This window comes from Pogona vitticeps, chromosome 10, assembly GCF_051106095.1.
Source record: "Pogona vitticeps strain Pit_001003342236 chromosome 10, PviZW2.1, whole genome shotgun sequence".
Classification (NCBI taxonomy): Eukaryota; Metazoa; Chordata; class Lepidosauria; order Squamata; family Agamidae; genus Pogona; species Pogona vitticeps.
The window spans coordinates 7,673,006-7,691,105 of NC_135792.1; the positions used below are offsets into that span (position 1 = coordinate 7,673,006).

Below are 18,100 nucleotides of genomic sequence, written 5' to 3' on the forward strand. Positions count from 1 at the left end.
CACTTCCAGAGTCCACACTGCTTGAGTTACAATGGTGTAAAATCCCAAAAGAATTTCGGGCAGTTGTTGTTGTTGTTATTTTGTAGATAACAATAGTGGTGAGCCCTCACAAAATATGAAGGACGACTCTTGTGGGTTGCAGGCGGTGATGCAGACAGCAACTCTGTTCTGTTGTGAGTGCTGAGACAAAGACAGGATAGATGGGAGGTGTGTGTGCGTGTCCTGAATCACAGTCGGACAGCTTGTGAGATTTAACCATATTAGCAATCAAAAACTTTGTGTGATAGAGTGAGAGGGAGGGAGGGAGGGAGGTAACATGCAAATATGCATTTGTTTTGTTGGTGTTACATGCCATGAAATCACTTCTGTCTTACAACAACTCTATGAATGAATTACTTCCAAAGGTGCCTATTTATTAACAGCTTTGCTCTGGTTTTGCAAAACCGAGACCACGGCTTCCTGAGTGAGTCAATCCATTGAATATTTAGTCTCCCTCCCTAAGGTATATTCCTTCTTTCCTTGAGATGTATTCATGATAGGCGTTGAAATACTCTAACTCAAAGAGAATGATATAAGCTGAGGAGAATGATTAAATTTTCTGTCCTCTTGAGAGCATACTCAGTATTGGCAAGAAAGAGTTTTGGCATGAAATTGTCCATGTTTTGCATAAATAGCTTACTCTTAAGTGTCATGTGAAGGATAGCCCACCAGAGAGGCCGAGCAGCTGCTCATGGTTTTTCTCAATTGGAATTAAGCCTAAATGAAGAAATAGTTGCCATGTAAACATTCCTTTGGAGGACCCAAAAGGAACCTCCCCAAAGAACATGAGGGCTGTAAACACAGTCCCTTGTCCCCGGGTCAATGATGGCCTCCTTGGTGGCTGATTCTTCTGCTCCAGAAGCACGACTGGAACGCTTCTGGCTTGAACAAAGGAGGAGCATTTGTTTCAGATCTTTCTGCTCAAAAATTTCCTTGTCTTTCAAAGAAACTCAGTGTTAAGCAAAGCAGAACATTTGAGGCAGAAAAAAAAGGTAGATTGTTAATCTGTATTTGTAAATCACATAATTTCCTAGTTAGAGGAACTCAACATCAAATTTGATTTGAGTAACAGCACAGCAAAATTACCCAACAAATGTTTTATCTGCTGTATCAAATTCCATACGAAGCCCAATTTGCCTGGAAGGGAAACAAATTATTCAAAACACACAGCAATAACCATCTAGCAAACAAGTAACAATCACTGCTGCCGTGCCTTTAGATTGTGTATGTTTACTACTAAATGACACACACGTAGAGCCATTAGCACTGGAAATTCAGGCTACAATTATGAATTTATTTGCATGCTAATGAGGCCTATTCTGTTTGGGATTGTAACTTCCATATGGTGGATACAACCTAAGAATTTTTTTTAAAAAATGGCTTCCTGCATCTCCGTTTATGGCTGTAACGTGAGTTGATCCATTGCACAGTTCATTTTAGGACCCAAAGCCACTGTTTGTTTTGATACCTTGTAAAGGACACTGATGCTGATGATGGTGAAAGGGAAGAATAAGGATTTAGGCCACATGTAAGCTATTTAAAGATTTGGCTCTTTAGGCAGGCCTTCCCTTCTGTCAATGCTTGAATTCTATTTTCTCGTTTTCTATTATTCCCTATTTTGAATACACTATATTATTGATTGAATTGTTTAATGTTCATGATGTTTTTATGATAATTGTAAGCCGCCCCGAGTAGACGCTGTCTAGGGGGTGGGGTAGAAATCAAATAAATAAATAAATAAATAAATAAATAAATAAATAAATAAATAAATAAATAAAGAAAGAAAGAAAGAAAGAAAGAAAGAAAGAAAGAAAGAAAGAAAGAAAGAAAGAAAGAAAGAAAGAAAGAAAGAAAGAAAGAAAGAAAGAAAGATAGATTTGGGAATTGAAAAACCGAATTCAGCTCCTGCCACGCTCTTCCAAAAATATCCCCTTGCTACTTCTTTTTCACTCAGTTTCTGAGACTGAAACTGGCCACCCCTAATATGGGGGTTATTCTGCTTCCGGTCCTAACTCTTCACAAAGAACTGCTTCTGAATGTGGATAATTTCCCATGAATTGCTTAACCATGTGTAAACAATTAAGTCAGCAAGGCTTTCGTGTTGGAAAGAGAAGGGAAGATACAGATATAGATATGGAGACAGGTGTAAGATAGACAGACACACACATTTAAAAGATGCCATGCACTTGCTAATAACCATCCATTGCTATCCATCGTTTAGGTCTGTAACAACTCCTGACACTTGAAGCTGGTCTACTGAGTTGCCATGGTGACAAGCAAAGGACAATACCACCCCCAATCAGAAGATCACCTTTGACTGTTATGATTCCTTCCCTCTTAAGCCTCAGTTACTCCAGAGTTGGCACTTTGCGACCTCACGCCATCTATCCTCCCAGCTGCACGATTGTATTTGAAAAAAAAAAAACCCAACAACAACAAAACACACACCTCCAGCCTGGCTCTGGCTTACCAATGGAGTCTTTGCAGAAGACCAGCGGTTGAGACATGACCGCTCGCCGCCCAGGGGTTGAAAAAGAAGACAGAAAGACCACATCTTGGAACCCAATCTTCTGGGAGCAGAATTACAGAATGACTTCATTTTCCCCCTTCTCTCTGTTGACTTGTTGCTATTCAACTGTTTTAAAAAAAATTGTCCGTGGGTTAGTATTTGTATATGTATGAGTGTATGTATATGTATATATATTTATAGAGAGAGAAGAGATATACAATAGGGTTAGCTTTTGTATGGCATTCACCATAGGCTTGTGGTCGGTGGGGCAGAGAATAGAATAGAGGGCACCATAGCAGATAACCAGTAACAGCTACAAACACTGTAGAGGCTCCCTGTGCAAGGGTTTAATCAAACAGAGATTGCATACGACAGTAGTAACAGGTGCCACAGCCACACCGGTGGCTTTTTAAAAAAAACAATAAGTCTTCTACCACAATCCTGTCTGACTTGATGTATATTCATCTACTCTTCCCTTGACCCAGAAGAATGGTTTTATTTCCCCACTATCCTGTCGAAGCTGAAGGAACAGCAACCGTTGCAATGTGCTGGGAAAAAGAAATTTAAAATTCAGCATCAGCAGATGACTCATCTCTCTAATATTTCTGACTTGTTTTTTTAAATGTGGCCTTAACATACTAAAGGACCGACCGGCACTACTATTCAGTGACCTGACAAAACGGCTCCTTTGGATAGCTGAGACACCCTAGGAAGGCCTCCCCCCCCCCCAGTTTAGCACAGCCATTGGCTTGTTAAGAATGTCCCACTGCAAGCTTCAGGTAGGTTTTATGAGATGGAATATTTGTGCACCATGGTAGAAATGTCCTCCATATGGAATAGCTCAAAGCCCATGAAGAAGAGTTTCATTCGAGACTCTCCCTGGACATCCTGGTTTTCTGAATGAGGGAATGTTTTCTAACAGACAAGCATTTCACCAAACCAATCTTCAACCTGCAGCCTAATATAGTACAGCCCAGAAATAAGGCCTCCATCTCACCCAGGAGTAAGTCCCTATATATCAATAAATGATGATAATACAGTAATTAGAATGGAGGGCATAACTGTTTTGAGTCTTGTGGCAGGAATTCAGAAACCATGATCCTCCAGATATTATTGGACCTTAAATCCTGTGAATCCTAACCATCATGGCCAACTGTGGAGATGAAGCAAAATTACCTTGGAAAAATCCAATGTACCCTTATTTTAGACATCAACATCATAATGACATATTCTACCATCTTCCACCATTAATGTAGATAGCTGATTCCCGTTCTTTGGCCCCCAGATGTTCTTGGAATCAAAGCCTTCACACTAGGCATGCCGACCAGGATTTCTGTAGCCCAAGAACATCTGGGGGACCTAAGGTTGGGAACCAGTGACGTAGATAATAATTTATATAGTGTAAAGGATTAAGAATTTTGCATTTAGGCTCCCAGCTGCCATCAACTGTTTTTCAAATGGCAGATGTGGTTCTCATTGAAGTGACACTTGGCCACTTAGACAAAAAAAGGGGGGTTATATAAATATATACCTATACAATTTGTTTTGAATATAGTATATACACATACATACACACACAGGTACACAAACAATTTTGGATGAAAACTAACAAGATATTTTTGTTTCCTTTTCCTTTTCAATGTGTGCAAGGTAACCACACTTGTTTGCAAGCTATAGGAATAAAGAGTGTTCATTATGTATGAATATGAATCTTTTTTTTTACAAAAAAATTAAGTATATTATTTGGTGAGCATGTAAGGTAACAGAAAACTTCTAACTGTATCATCAAGACAGCCATCTTGTTAATAAATTGTAAATGATCCACAAAGCTCACACCAAATTTTTTTTAATAACAAGGAGGGGGGTAACAGCAAAAAAAAGTATATTATTTGACAGACTATGGATTTTAATAGAACTTGGCAGTAATTATGGGTAAGGTAAGTGTCTTAGACTCTTTTAATAAAGTTGCTTATTTAAAGATTTAATTGCAGAGCTTTCTTACGCAATATAATGTCACATCTGTATATTATGTGTTGGATTTGAACAGAACCTACATTTCCTGTATGTTTCAAGTATTTCTTTCTATGTCATATCTCTGTTACAACAGTCATTTTTTCCCCTCTCTTCCAAATCATTAAATAAATCCAACCGTACATTTATATTTTTCTACTCTTTTGCTCCAATACTTTGGCCATCTCATGAGAAGAGACGACTCCTTGGAAAAGACCCTGATATTGGGAAGGTGTGAGGGCAAGAGGAGGAGGGGACGACAGAGGATGAGACGGTTGGACATTGTCATCAAAGCTACCAACATGAATTTGACCCAACTCCGGGAAGCAGTGGAAGACAGGAGGGCTTGGCATGCTCTGGTCCATGGGGTCATGAAGAGTCGGACACGACTGAACGACTAAACAACAACAACTCTTTTGCTAGAGGGCAAATGGGTCTCTTCAGCAGGAGGTGCCTCACTTGAGCCTTCTCATTGTACTAATTGGTCATTCCACAAAATTGTGACTGCAGGATCTCCAGATGTGCATCATGCCAAAAGAGTATTCTGCCTTTTGAGCAATTAATGTTGACACTGGTTGACTTTTATGCTGTGCAGCTAATGACTTGTATTCAGTAGGCTCTGATTTAATAAATGCATTGATAACACATGAGAATCTTATCACAGTCGGGGGGGGCATTATGTACAGGGTAGACTTGTAAACATCTACCATGTTTACAAGTTTACCATCAAAAGTCTGATAGAGCTGAAAGGCAACAATAATATCCAATTATAGTGTAATTAAAGCCTAACGTTGTGTAATTATCTGATTGCTTCATCTCCTCCTTTTACAGTAGAGTTAGCCAAGCTAAGGCAATCATATGGCCGTCAGAAAATGCTCCTGTTAGTTCGATGGGAAGACTTCTTCAGGGAGAAACACAAACTAATTTTTTTCCAGAGGAAAATGAGAATATGTTGCCCTGGTTCCCCAAATTAGATGCATAATCTAAACACTTTAATACCAAATTGATGGGCATATTTCAAAAAGGCCCATCATCGATGCCCTTGTCAAGTGTTTGGCTGGGCATTCCCATTTCACGGGAGATATTTTTTTGGTCAGTTTTGGATGGGAAGGAAAAGTGTTGCTCCAGATGCTTAGATTAACCCCCCTCCATAATGAAGCAGTTAATAAGCAATGATGTCTACTGATTTAATAGGTTGACTCTTTTTGAAACAGGCAGACCAGACAGATGCCGGCTTAGAAGTAAGTCAAAGAGATTCAGGATTCCTATACAGATAATTAGGAATAGCATTTCATCAGAAATCAGCTTAAGCAGGATACGTTAACAGTACCGATACAGAGGAAAAAATGGATGGGAAAACCTCTTACCTAAACACTGGTCCCAGTGTGGTGCAGTGGGTAGGATATCAGCCCCAAACTCAGGAGACGTAGGTTCAAATCCCTGCTCACCCATGGAAATTCACGCAGGTCAACCACTCCTTGACCATCTCAAAGCCCTTGAAAGTCCTGTTGGGTTTTCCACACATCAGAATCAATTTGATGGCACAAAACAACAGACCAACATGACTGCAATTTCAGTGTTCAATGACTGGAATCTTGTTCAAGTCGGTGTAGTGTAAAGTTACACCTTCAGAAGAGTGGTAGGTGTTATGTTCAGGAAACCCAGAATTACACAAGTTGACTGTTTTGAGACACATTTGTGGAAATGCTTCCTGAATATTCTTTCCAACCTAACATGGTTTTTTCCAACTATTTCCACAGCTTCAAACGACGCACATGTTGCTGCCAAACAGGATTTCAGGCAACATATTGTATTACACTAGCAATCACTCAATAAGTTCCAATTCTTCCTTTCAGTGGCTGAGATCCTTTTGCTGAGGGCAATAAGTTGCACTAGAGCAGGCCCATTGAACCAGTGGGGATTTGATAAGTCAACTGCATGAGTTCCATTGACTGGAATGGGTCTACTCTAGTTGTCATGTAAGCTTTGAGCAGGTGCATTTGAATCAATTGAACATATAGAGGAGTCGATTCACCAAATCTCCACAGATTCAATGGGACTACTCTAGTACAATTTCTACACTAAGTAACAGGATCTCAGCCAAAAGTATCTAACCTTTCAATGGTAGTTGTTGATCAAGTACAAAGTCATACTTTCCCAATAGCACGGCCAACGTTCATAGAAATAGGAAATCATGGTGCAACAAGATTTAGAGACAGAAAGTAGGGAACTACAGTCTGCCATGCTGAGCCAATAAAAGGAAAAATATTCCAAAGCCTACAAAGCAGTTGGAAAGAGAGATATTTTAATTAGTTCAAGACAGTTCTAATTTCAACTGGCTATCAAGAACTTGTAAATATTGTATTACAGCATGAAAAAGCAAATAATCATTTAGGGGGGAAATGAAATAAAATTATTCTTTCTTATTTATTTTAAGATTAAGTCCCATATTTGTTAGATAGTAAGGTATGTCATACTGATTTTATAGCCTAGCAATGCACACCCATCCTCCTCCAAACAAACATTTAGCTAGCTGTTTGAATTATCCTAGTATTTAATTCAAGCAAAAATCAAGATATATTTGCAAAATTGTTTGCATTTAGAAAAAGGCACAGAAAATCATTTTCATTTTTAGCATATATAAAAACTGCTCCAATATTAAATCATCCTGCTCCTAAAACAGTATTTTTCGTTAAAAGAAATGACTTCAATATAACAGTTATTAAGTTAATCAAAGAATGGTGCTGATTAGCAAGGTAAGTGTGTCATTTTCCATAGCTCTAAAAATGCAGAAAAAGCCTTTGGAGTCTGTTCATATTTTGCTTGGGTGCATATATTAATGGGTACTTTGCTCAGTATTTCCAAAGCTGAAAGAACGGAGCAAAAACAAACACTATAGGAACTTTTCTGTGGGTGTCTTAAGACTTTAAACTGAAGAAACCACATTTGGGCAGAATACCTACAGTCTACTTAGCACTACCCACCAAATATTCACAGTAATTAGAGGCAATACAAACTTGATGGAGTGGAGAAAAAAATCTGGATTCTTACACCCATCCACCATTTGCTTAGATTATTCCAACAGGGGGGTGGAAAGTCTGTGCGTCTTATGAAGCGAAGAAAACAGATTATATTTTCCTGTTTTCTTCTCCTAAAAAACTGGTGCGTCTTATGGAAAGGTGCGTCTTATGGAGCGAAAAATACGGCAATTCCTGCCTATCTATACAAACTGTAACACAGAAAGACACAGGACGCAATCGGAGGGTGGGAAAGGCACACAGCCAATTGCGCTGCAAAGGATCGCTTGCAGGAAGCAATCTCCCTTAAAGCGCTTCTTTCATTTGGGGTGCCGTCCCAGGCCCTAAAGCGTTTAGCCCTCTAGCTGGACCAAAAGTGTCTGGCTTGGATATGGATCAGGTTCGGGCTGGAGTGCAATTCCTTGTATGTCTGCCAATCACCGGGAAACAAAATGCAATCTACCTTTTTGCATGCACCAACTGTTTCCACAAATTGATAACGGGAGTGGGGAATCCCTTCATGTAGACCTGTACATGAATATTTGGAAACTAAATTTTCACTTGAAGGACTATAGGAAGAAAATGTCTCTCACCATAGAATCAGGAAGTTTTGGGTAGACTACGGGATAGCGTCCATTCATTTTTAAATGGTGGATGGTTCTAAGCATCACTGAACTCCTAGCTCAGTGCACAATCATATTCATGAGGTTGTATGGGAGCAGACAGCCATACTTACTTAAGAGGTTGAAATCTTTCATCTGTTATAGGGATATCAACTTATAAGTTAAGATACAGACTGGTTATTATACTCACTTTGTCACCATGCCAGCAAACAGGTGAGAAAATATCTTACAAATCTCTAGGGTGTCAAGAACCATGATTTTCTAGCCAGAACTAAAACCTGATTTTCCCCAGCCGATATAGTGCACAATTATTTTGAATTTGGAGGAATACCTGTCTCTATCACACTAATTCATATGCTTTATGAGACTACAGTCAAAGTTGATCATCACAGTAGTGCAATAGTACATACTGTATATTTATGCAGATCAATCAAGAGAGAATGTGATGCCATGGATAGCATGTCAGACTAGGACTCAGGAGATCTGGGTTCAAATCCCTGCTTGGCCACAGAAACTCAGTCTTGGCGAGGAACTGGTTAAAACCCCTCTCCAGTCTGTACCTTGAAAACCCAAATCCATGTTGATATAAGTGGGTTATGACTTGGTAACAGAGAATATAGAGGGAATAATAATATGTTGTTGGACATCAGAGTTAAAATAAGCAGAGGAAACGAGACTCAACACAGCATGGTAGATTTGGAACAAGCAATTAAATTCTATAAATTATGAACAAACACATCACTGGAGGAAAGAGGCCACATGTCACCAATGAGCAGCCCAAATTAGCAGAAATAAATGGTTGCACGCTACCACCCCCTTGTCTCACACTGGGGGCCTGCAACAGTTTGGCTTGCTCTTTGTCTGTCTGGATCTCCTGTGAAGTTATGCATAATTGTTTACCAACTCATTTTTGTTTTAATTGCATGAACATGAAGTAGGTCAACGGAAGGGTTAGGAAAAGACAGACAGAATCCTAGAGTGCTTCAGGGTTGGAGGGGTAGGGTGAGGATTTCCAGCCATTTGGTTCCAAATTAATCACCCGCCCTTTCTGTCTTGCAGTCAAAGTAATGATCACAATTCAACATTCTAAGGATTTTTAATTCCTATCAATTTACATGGTGTGAGGTCAAGGTTTAATTCTTGTGACAGGACCAGTGGGGCTGAAAAGGGTTTAGCTGTGGTTGCATACTGTAATCCGAGACCACAGGGACAGTACGTAGTATGATTGTGTGAAACCAGGTGCAGCTTGGGAGCAACACCATGAAATATCATTCTACCAGACACTTTTGCTGTGCTACCACTAGTCCTTTTTCAGTGTGAAAAAGGGTAAGGAGGGATATATCACCGGTGTCCATCATATAGCCCAGTAAACCTCTGTCCTCAAATGATCTCTGAATTGGTCTCCATTATCAGCAAGGTTGTAATTATCTTCACACTGAACCTAAATGGGTAAATCAGAAGAGTATCTTAACATGGATTTGGCCATTATTTTCCCTTTCATTTTATTCTCTTTTTTTAAACTTTTTTATTTATAAACATTTGGGTCCTTGGCTGCTGAGTTGCTAACCAGATTGGAGACGATGTAAATAAACTTTGATTTAGGATGGACATGGTACCTTGTAATTTATTTGTGAAATGCTCAACTAAAAGATGCCTAGACTTTTACCGTATTTCTTCTGTGGCTTCCTTCCTCTGCTCCTTTCCTTCTTTAATCTAGCGCTAGTTGAGTTCTTTCCTGAAGCTACAAAGCACACATAAGATATTGAAGAGTCCACTGGGGTAATCTGGACACCACCCACACTGTTGAAGAGGGCAAAGATATAATTTTTTAATGTATTTTTGGACACTGGTGACAGCTATGCTTCTGTTGGTGGCTGCTGACTGATGGGAATCCTTTTTTGCCCCAATAATGCCTCCTTAGGAACAGCACTGTGACATGCTATGTTATGGATTATATGGGCTTCTTCTTCAGGTAGAGAAAAGGATCCCCACCACAGAGACATTCCAGATGAAAGAGTAACTTCCATGTTTCCTTTTGCTTTAGGAAACCATCAATGACAAACTTCTGAAAGCCACAGTCCTATCTTATTGTCCTCTTCACAGCATGGAAAACATGATGGTGCATACCTTGGGGAATTCAACCCACCCAAGAACTTGGGCTACAAAGTACTCATTATGTCTCGGCACAACTGTAAAACTTTCCACCTCATTTCTGCAAGAAATCTAGGCTAGTTCAACAGGTCACTGTCCAATCTGCACAACAGCAAGCCAGAGATAATGGGAATATGGTGTCCCACTTCTAGTGAACAAGATAACGGCGGTAGATTTTCAGCCAAAACAAGGTATTGGAGATTACTTCTTTTTTACAGTAGAGTAGCAAGACAACCAGTAGAGCTTTGATGCTTCTGTGAGGGAAGGGGAACACATAGGACTGTGAACCATATGGACCATATGATTTCCATCCATGCGTTAGTGGAACCACTGTCCTAAAACCGATAGCAACAATGAGAAAGGGAAGTCAATAAGAAAGTGGCCCAAGTCTGGTCCCCCTCCCTCGCCATGCTTCTCAACCAAAAGCTCTCCCTTCAAACGTAAGTGTAGGAATCACTCAATTCTGCTCACCAGGTGCCATCCAAAGCACCAACACAAGGGCACAACCCATGGAAGATCTAGGATAATCATGCGAAGCATGAAGGAAATTGTGCACAACCGAACATCCCATATCCCTCGAGTCTCGAGAGTCTGGCAACTAGAAATAAGCCATAACTCATCTGGCTGTCCTCCAAGTGACTTAGAAACGAGCTGAGCTATTCTCACCTCCTTAAAAAATCATGAATTATAGCTTGGCTATTTCCAAGCAAAGGCCTCTGAGTGAGAAAACTATGTTAAGCCCTCCAAGTTAAGGGAGGAAATTGTAGCTGTTGAGCAACACCCGACATAGCAACTTCTCACTCAAAATGATTGCTTGTTTTGCCTCCCTCCTATACTAAGTTCAGAGCACTTGGCTTCCCCACAGATGCCTCCCCCGTAGACACTAAGCAGGGATCCTTGCTCCCCTCGCTGTGCTAAGGAAATGGTTTTTCTCTCTCCTCCTCCTTATCTCAGACTCACTGCTACGAACTGGATTCGACTCAATATTTTTCTTCTAGTTCCTTCCCAAGTTTGGTAACCTGCAGAGCTCTGCTAATTACAGCAGGGAAGAAGCCTCCATGGCCCAAGGCATTTCACATTACACTAAAGCTCTGTTTTATTATTTATTACATTCCAAGAATATCACAGCTGCTGCAGATCTTTGTAATGTGCCCGTTATCACAGTAGGAAAGTTTGCTTTTAGGGGCTGGCGTTCTGGATTGCAGTAACAAGCACATCCAATCTGTCCTAGCATCTCGGAGATTAGAACAGGTTTTCCTTTAGGAAACCAAACAATAAAGACTTTTTTTCAAAAAATCCCAAGAAAACCAGTACAGTAGTTGGACAAATCAAAGCTCAGCATTTCGTGAGAGATCTGAAACGTCACTCGGTGATACAGGAATCATGATGGGGAGTGGCGGGGGGAGGGGGAGGAGGCATACACTTTCCAGTTTCCCAAACAAGATTCTAGGTATGCTGTAAACAGAGCAGAAGTAAGTGATGAACTGCTCCAATAGTGTGTTGATAGTGGCTGGCTGGACAAATGAGAGAAAAAGAGAGAATGAGAGAGCGAGAGCATATGTTAATTTATATATCTGGCTACAGAGCCAGAGGTTGGGAGTTTGATTCCCCCCCCCCCCGGGCCTCCTGGGAAGAAGAGCCAGCCTATGTAGCCTTGGGCAAGCTGCACAATCCTAGGGTGTCCCCTAGACAAAGGGAATGGTAAGACACTTCTAAGTACCCTCTACCCAGAAAACCCTGAAAAAGGATTGCCGTAAGTACACAAATACAGAGATAATAATATTAGGGAATGTTAAATCCCTAGTGATTGAGCACCCTTGTTGCCTCAAACAGCATCTACTCTAGCTAGAGATACAAACATTGATTGTCTTTTTCTTACACAGAAAGGCAATCCCTGTCAGCAACCGGTAAATACAATGTTCTGTGTATCACTGGCGCTTTTTTGTGGAAGTGCATAAATTGCCCAAAAAGAAGAAGACTGCTGCTTTAAGATTTTGAAGCACTAGATGGGTTGCTTGCTTCTTTCTTAATAATCAGGCAGTTCTTTTGTGCTTGTTCTCTTTCTATGTGAGACATTTTGCAGAAATTACACACCATGTCGAGGAGAAAGAGGGGACTTTATCTCATTCTTGGGTACAGACAAGGACTCTTGTAGGGCTTTGAAATTCCTCAGTGTGGTGTCTTATTGTATCAAGAGTATAAATATACGAGAAAAAGGAATGCAATATTCTTTCCATTCCTACTATGATGCCTACCAATAACAACATCTAACAACAAAAACTATATGAAATGACATTACTACCCGCATCATTACAGTTCAGTGCTGGTTCAGCTGTCTTTAATTACAGCTTTGGGAATGTGTTTATGTAGCCCGGTCCTCTGTTGCTCTCCCAGACATTTAATTTAAACTCACTAGAAGGGGAAAAAGAAACTTGATGGGGAGAAAACAAGCTTAATAATAAACACCAGGGCTATACGTGGTTGCATCTTCTAGGATTACGTGGATACATTTCAAATCTTTTCCATTCAATTATACTATCAATAATCTGCTTTCCTGCTCTCCTACTTTCTGCCTACTCCCCTCTTTTACTTTCCCCTTTTGACATGGAGGTCTGCAGGGGCAATAACAGCTGCTGGAGCCAATATTGGTCTCTCAAAGGTAAATGAGCAAGATCATAATCCAAAAAATAACAACACAGGGCTTTCTCTTTCAACCACAAAAATGCTTGCTAATACTCCATGCTGAGTTTCTAGCAATTTTTTTTAAGATGGCAATTCAGAACATGCCTTTATTAGAACTTTGATTTACTTAGCAATATAATGGAAATGAAATGAATTAGCATGAGATGTGGAGGGGAACATACACATTAAAAGCAAGTAGTGGTAAAGACCTTTGGTGTGCAATCCTAAAACTTATCCTACGGGGAGGGGGTGGAACAAGAAAGGCTTCCAGTTTCCCATGCAGAAGGCCATAAAGAAAGTCTCGTGTTCTACTCAATGTGCAGAATGTATTTCAATACCAACCCCATTTAGAGACAAGGAAAATTATTTTCACCCTTACTCTATAGGGATGATTCTTCTCAGCCGCTTCCTTTGGCTTTCTTCCAGAGATCAAACTGTGGGGTGCAAGTGGACTTCTGCAGATAACAAAACAGCTTTCTAAAGTATGCATGGCCACAGTTGTCTAAGCCATTGAGCTTAATGCAATGGTTAGCCCCAATTGGAGCAGGCCTGAGTGTGCCCCCAGTTCCTCCATGGGTGGTGGAGGTATCAGAGGAGTACTGGCTATTAAGACACAAACAACCCATCTACTGCCTAAAATAAAGCAGAAGCATTTCTAGTTTGGAACAATTGAGCATTTTTGTGAATTGCATAATTTTGCCCCAAAAGCCCAGACACATTTTGCTCAAAGGGAGGCAAATTTTATGCAAAACATTGCTCTTGCCAATGTATTCTCGAAGGCTTTCACAGACGGGATCCAATGGTTGTTGTAGGTTTTTTGGGCTGTTTGGAGGTTTTTCTTCCTAACGTTTCACCAGTCTCTGTGGCCGGCATCTTCAGAGGACAGGAGTTAGAACACAGACAAAGTTCTGACTCCTGTCCTCTGAAGATGCTGGCCATAGAGACTGGGGAAACGTTAGGAAGAAAAACCTCCAGAACACAACCAAGCAGCCCGAGAAACCTACAACAACCATTGCTCTTGGCAGTTTGACAGCTTCTGCTGAGAACACCAAAAACTCCTCACCGTCCTTGCCAGATGTTCATGGACAGGCCATGTGAAGATTTACATTGCTACTTTACGTCACCTCCAGTATCAGAGACAGGATGTGTTCCGGTACCACTTGCTGGGGCAAGTGAAACACAGCTGACAATTCTACCTTTCTCCTTTTAGCAGGATCTCCATACGTCGATTGCTCGGTGCACAGAATGCTGAACGACACATGCTTTCGGGCTCATGTGGCATGGTTTTTCTTATGTTCTGACTCAGAAGCATAGATGTCTTGTGACCAAAACAGTGGAGGGGACCACTCTGAAATATTGAAACGATGTCTTCCCCCCAGTGGGTACATGAGCTACCTCTGCTCAGGTGTAAACCATACCAAGTTTAATAGGACTGATTCACAAAAATGTGCCAAAGGGTGCACCTTCGTCCTAGCCAGAGCAGCATTTCTACATACCAAGAAACTGCAATACCATATTGAAAACTGAACGTACGTTTGGTGATAATCTCTCCCTTTCCCCTGAAAACAAATGTAGCTATCAAATAGCTGCTGTCATTAGCGGAGAGTAGTCATTATAACTGTACTGTTCTGTAGCAATCTTAATTTAAATACCTCTGTCACCGCTTTTGTCAAGCAGTGGGTGGGAGAGTGGAGGGAGACCATTTCTTCAAAACAAGCAACACTGCGATCATCAAACCGATAATGAAAGCGCAAGCTTTCAACTTTCTAATCACATCCAGAGCTTCCTTGGTTTTACTTTAATGGCAGACAACTAATGAAATAATTCCATAACATAAAGCTTGATTAAAGTGGTAATTAAAAGGGAATTGATCTGACGCATCCGATTCTTGGAATTTACAAGGCAATGTAAAAAATGTAAATCTTTCTCTCTTTCACTGAAGTCTTAAAGACTCCTGCATTGATTGGGAAAATATTTGAGAACAAAACTCCTTCCCCCTCCGCTTTAACCAAAGTAAGCCTTTAATAAGGAGCGTAGCAGGGAAAGGCTAAGAACCTGTATTGTGGCTATTCCATTTTCCACAGAAGAGTGCCTTTCACATTAGTGTTTGCTATTAGCATGTTTCATGTCACTCCATCACACTGTCTCTAAGTCAAAACCTTACATTTGTCACAGCAGATGGAAAGTTAGTTTAAATTAATTGATAGCACACTGTGCGCAGCTTGTGGTACCACGAGCACGCAAGGAAGAAAGGCAGATCCATCAATTCCTTTTTCTCAGATACCTATAAATTCAGAACGAAATCCTTAAGAAGCCATCAGGAAATTATCCTCTATGGTAACGATGACTGTCCGCCCTCTCTCTCTCTCTCTCTCTTTCAAAGCCATAATGCTTTGATTTTGAAAAGCGGCAGTCATGATAATGAAATTGGTTGGATGCACATCATTTCAAAAACAAATGAAGAGGAAGTGGGTCTGACTGTTATGACACAGTGTTTATTGTTCCATTCCTGCTGCTTCCTTTCAAGTCATTGCCCCTCCTGCTTCCCCCGTGCTTCAGACCACTGGTGAGCTGGTCTGGTTAAGGATCTAATCACCTATCTATCAGATTCTTCACTGGAGAGAGAAGAAGATCAAGAGCAGCTTAAAAACTGCATCTGTCTTTGATGGCCTTTCTCTCCCACTGACAAGCTGCTCCCTCTGCCTGAACTTTCTTTTTGTACTGTGTTTCAGCTGATTACGGCCCAAAGTTGGTAGACATCGACAGAATTTGCCCACTTATCAGTGGCCTTTTCATGTTTAGCTCCCTTGCAAAACTGTTAATCTTCTTCACCTTCACCGATGAGTACCCCACGAAGTCACTATTGATATTCTCAGAATGAAATTGAGGCTGCATCTTAATCAGTAAATAGAGTTGATCATCCAAATGGTTCCTCATCTAAGCCAGGAATTGCATGGTTATTATTTGGGACTCACAGGAAGCCCCTCTTAAAGGAATCCTCTGGATGTACATTAAAAAGAGCTATTGGGTTTTGTGATCCACAACATTTTGCCCGGAGGGATCCTAAATTCAGATGGTACTTCGCTGCAGAAAGTTACTTAAGGAAGTGGTTCCAACAGAATCTTGGCAACGCATGATTATCTCCTGAATGCCAAGGATCATATTAGGATGAAAAACAACAACAAAAAGTACAAAGCATAAGGAAAGGGCCATAAATGCCACAGTAAATAAGTCTTTTGAGGGTAAGGAAGCAAAACAAAACAAAACAAACAAACAAAAAACCCTCAGTCCACCCTTCTACTAAATCCCTAAAGAGGCACTTCAGTGGCCCACAGAGCATCCAGGGAAGATGCCAACATGGATTTAGCTCTGTTTTGGCTAGATCACAGATTCTGTTCCACCTCAGTTATTAATTTTTACCAAAAAATAAATAAATCTGGAAATCAGAAAAGTAACAAAAACTTAACCATTACCTCGAACCCAAAGTGTCCTGATGAGAAAGGTAACAAGGTGGTAGAGTACAAACTTCAACATTCACAAAGCAAGGTAACTCCATATGATCATTTAAAACAGTGGTTCTTAACGTGGGCGATAATGCCCCCCAGGGGGCGATTTCATTTTTCAGGGGGGCGGTAGAACAAAAAGGGGCGGTGTGGGGGCGCTGGAGCAGAAGGGGGGCAGTAGGGGGGCGCTGGATCAAGACAAACCTGTGAAGATGGCTGCAGCCTTTTTACAGTGTGCATGAATATATATTTTCCTACAATTTTCATCTAGTTTCAGACTTTTTGTCTTGAAATTTTTAGTTCCTGCATTTGTTTTTATGCCCTTTTTATATTTCATCTTGCGTCTTAAAATTCACTTGCAACTAAATCATTAAATGTTACTTTTTGGGGGGCATTTCATTTTCTTGGAATTTAATTTTGTTTTCAGGGGTCATTGGATTTAAGTGTCTTAAATGAATAAATGAATAAATGAATGAATGAATGAATGAATAAATGAATGAATGAATGAATAAATGAATGAATGAATGAATGAATGAATGAATAAATAAATAAATAAATAAATAAATAAATAAATAAATAAATAAATAAATAAATAAATAAATAAATAAATAAATACAAGATATCATCACCGCGGGGAGGGGAGCGATGATAACTTCTTCAATGGCTCAAGGGGCGTTTCTTTCAAAAAGGTTAAGAACCACTGATTTAAAACGGTGTGGTCTGTTTAATTATCCTGCTCTGATGTCTTTTATGTATGCAAAGCAACATGGTGATATTTAGAGCACACTATACTGAGGGAATGTAGGTTCCACACACAATACACACGTCCTTCTCCCACGTCCATGTTCTTTCTCATGCATGGTATTCAGCATCCAGAATCTGTTTGACCAAGGTCTATTGGGTACATCCAAGAGATAAGACGAGGCCCATCACCTAGAGGTGACTTAATACAGAAGGCACAGGAATGAAACTGGAGAGGACACTGCCCTCCCTTCCACCTGCTGGTGAGGATGGAGCTGCCCTCAAGACAAAACACAGATCCTCCAAAACAGAACATCTGGCAGACCCTGGGGAAGGTTGTGAACCATGGCACAGCTGGGCCAAAATTTCTAAGAAAACATTTTTCTATGAAATGTTCTGAGATAGCCCACCACCACCACCGATTCTTACTCTTATAGAAATAGAAGGCTGCTTTGCAGAATAATATCCAAGATTTTCTACCATGTTTGGGCTGGATACCTTCCCAATACCAATCAATGCAACAATCTAAAAGGACAGGATGGAGAGGGCTTTGGAGAGCAAGGTAATGGCAGCCAGGAAAGCAACACATTTTCTGTGGCTTTCAGAGGCTGTGCACAAAAAGGTGGGAAAATCAAATGGAAAAACAGAATAACAGCTCCTGGTAAGCCCCACCTCATAGCAGCAGCTGGAAAATTTCAGCTTCTCCTGGAGAAGTCTGACGAAATGGTCCTACTGATATCACACCCCACACAAAGCGTGGAAAATTTGTGAAGTTTGTGCGCAAACGACAAACTTGACAAACAAATCAATGTTTCTTTGTAAATG

The 18,100-nt window shown here is 40.5% G+C and overlaps 1 protein-coding gene across 3 annotated transcripts in view; it reads left to right on the top strand.

Annotated features, from left to right (window-relative positions):
* The window catches only part of CDH13 (cadherin 13), a 692,714-nt gene extending 688,007 nt beyond the window's left edge, over positions 1-4,707 (top strand). For all 3 annotated transcript variants that reach the window (XM_072980590.2, XM_078380491.1, XM_020801938.3), the window contains one exon: positions 2,261-4,707. In XM_072980590.2, the coding sequence (XP_072836691.2) occupies positions 2,261-2,268 (8 nt within the window). In that variant the 3' untranslated portion in view covers positions 2,269-4,707. The remainder of the gene's footprint in view (positions 1-2,260) is intronic.
* The last annotated feature ends 13,393 nt before the right edge of the window (positions 4,708-18,100 follow it).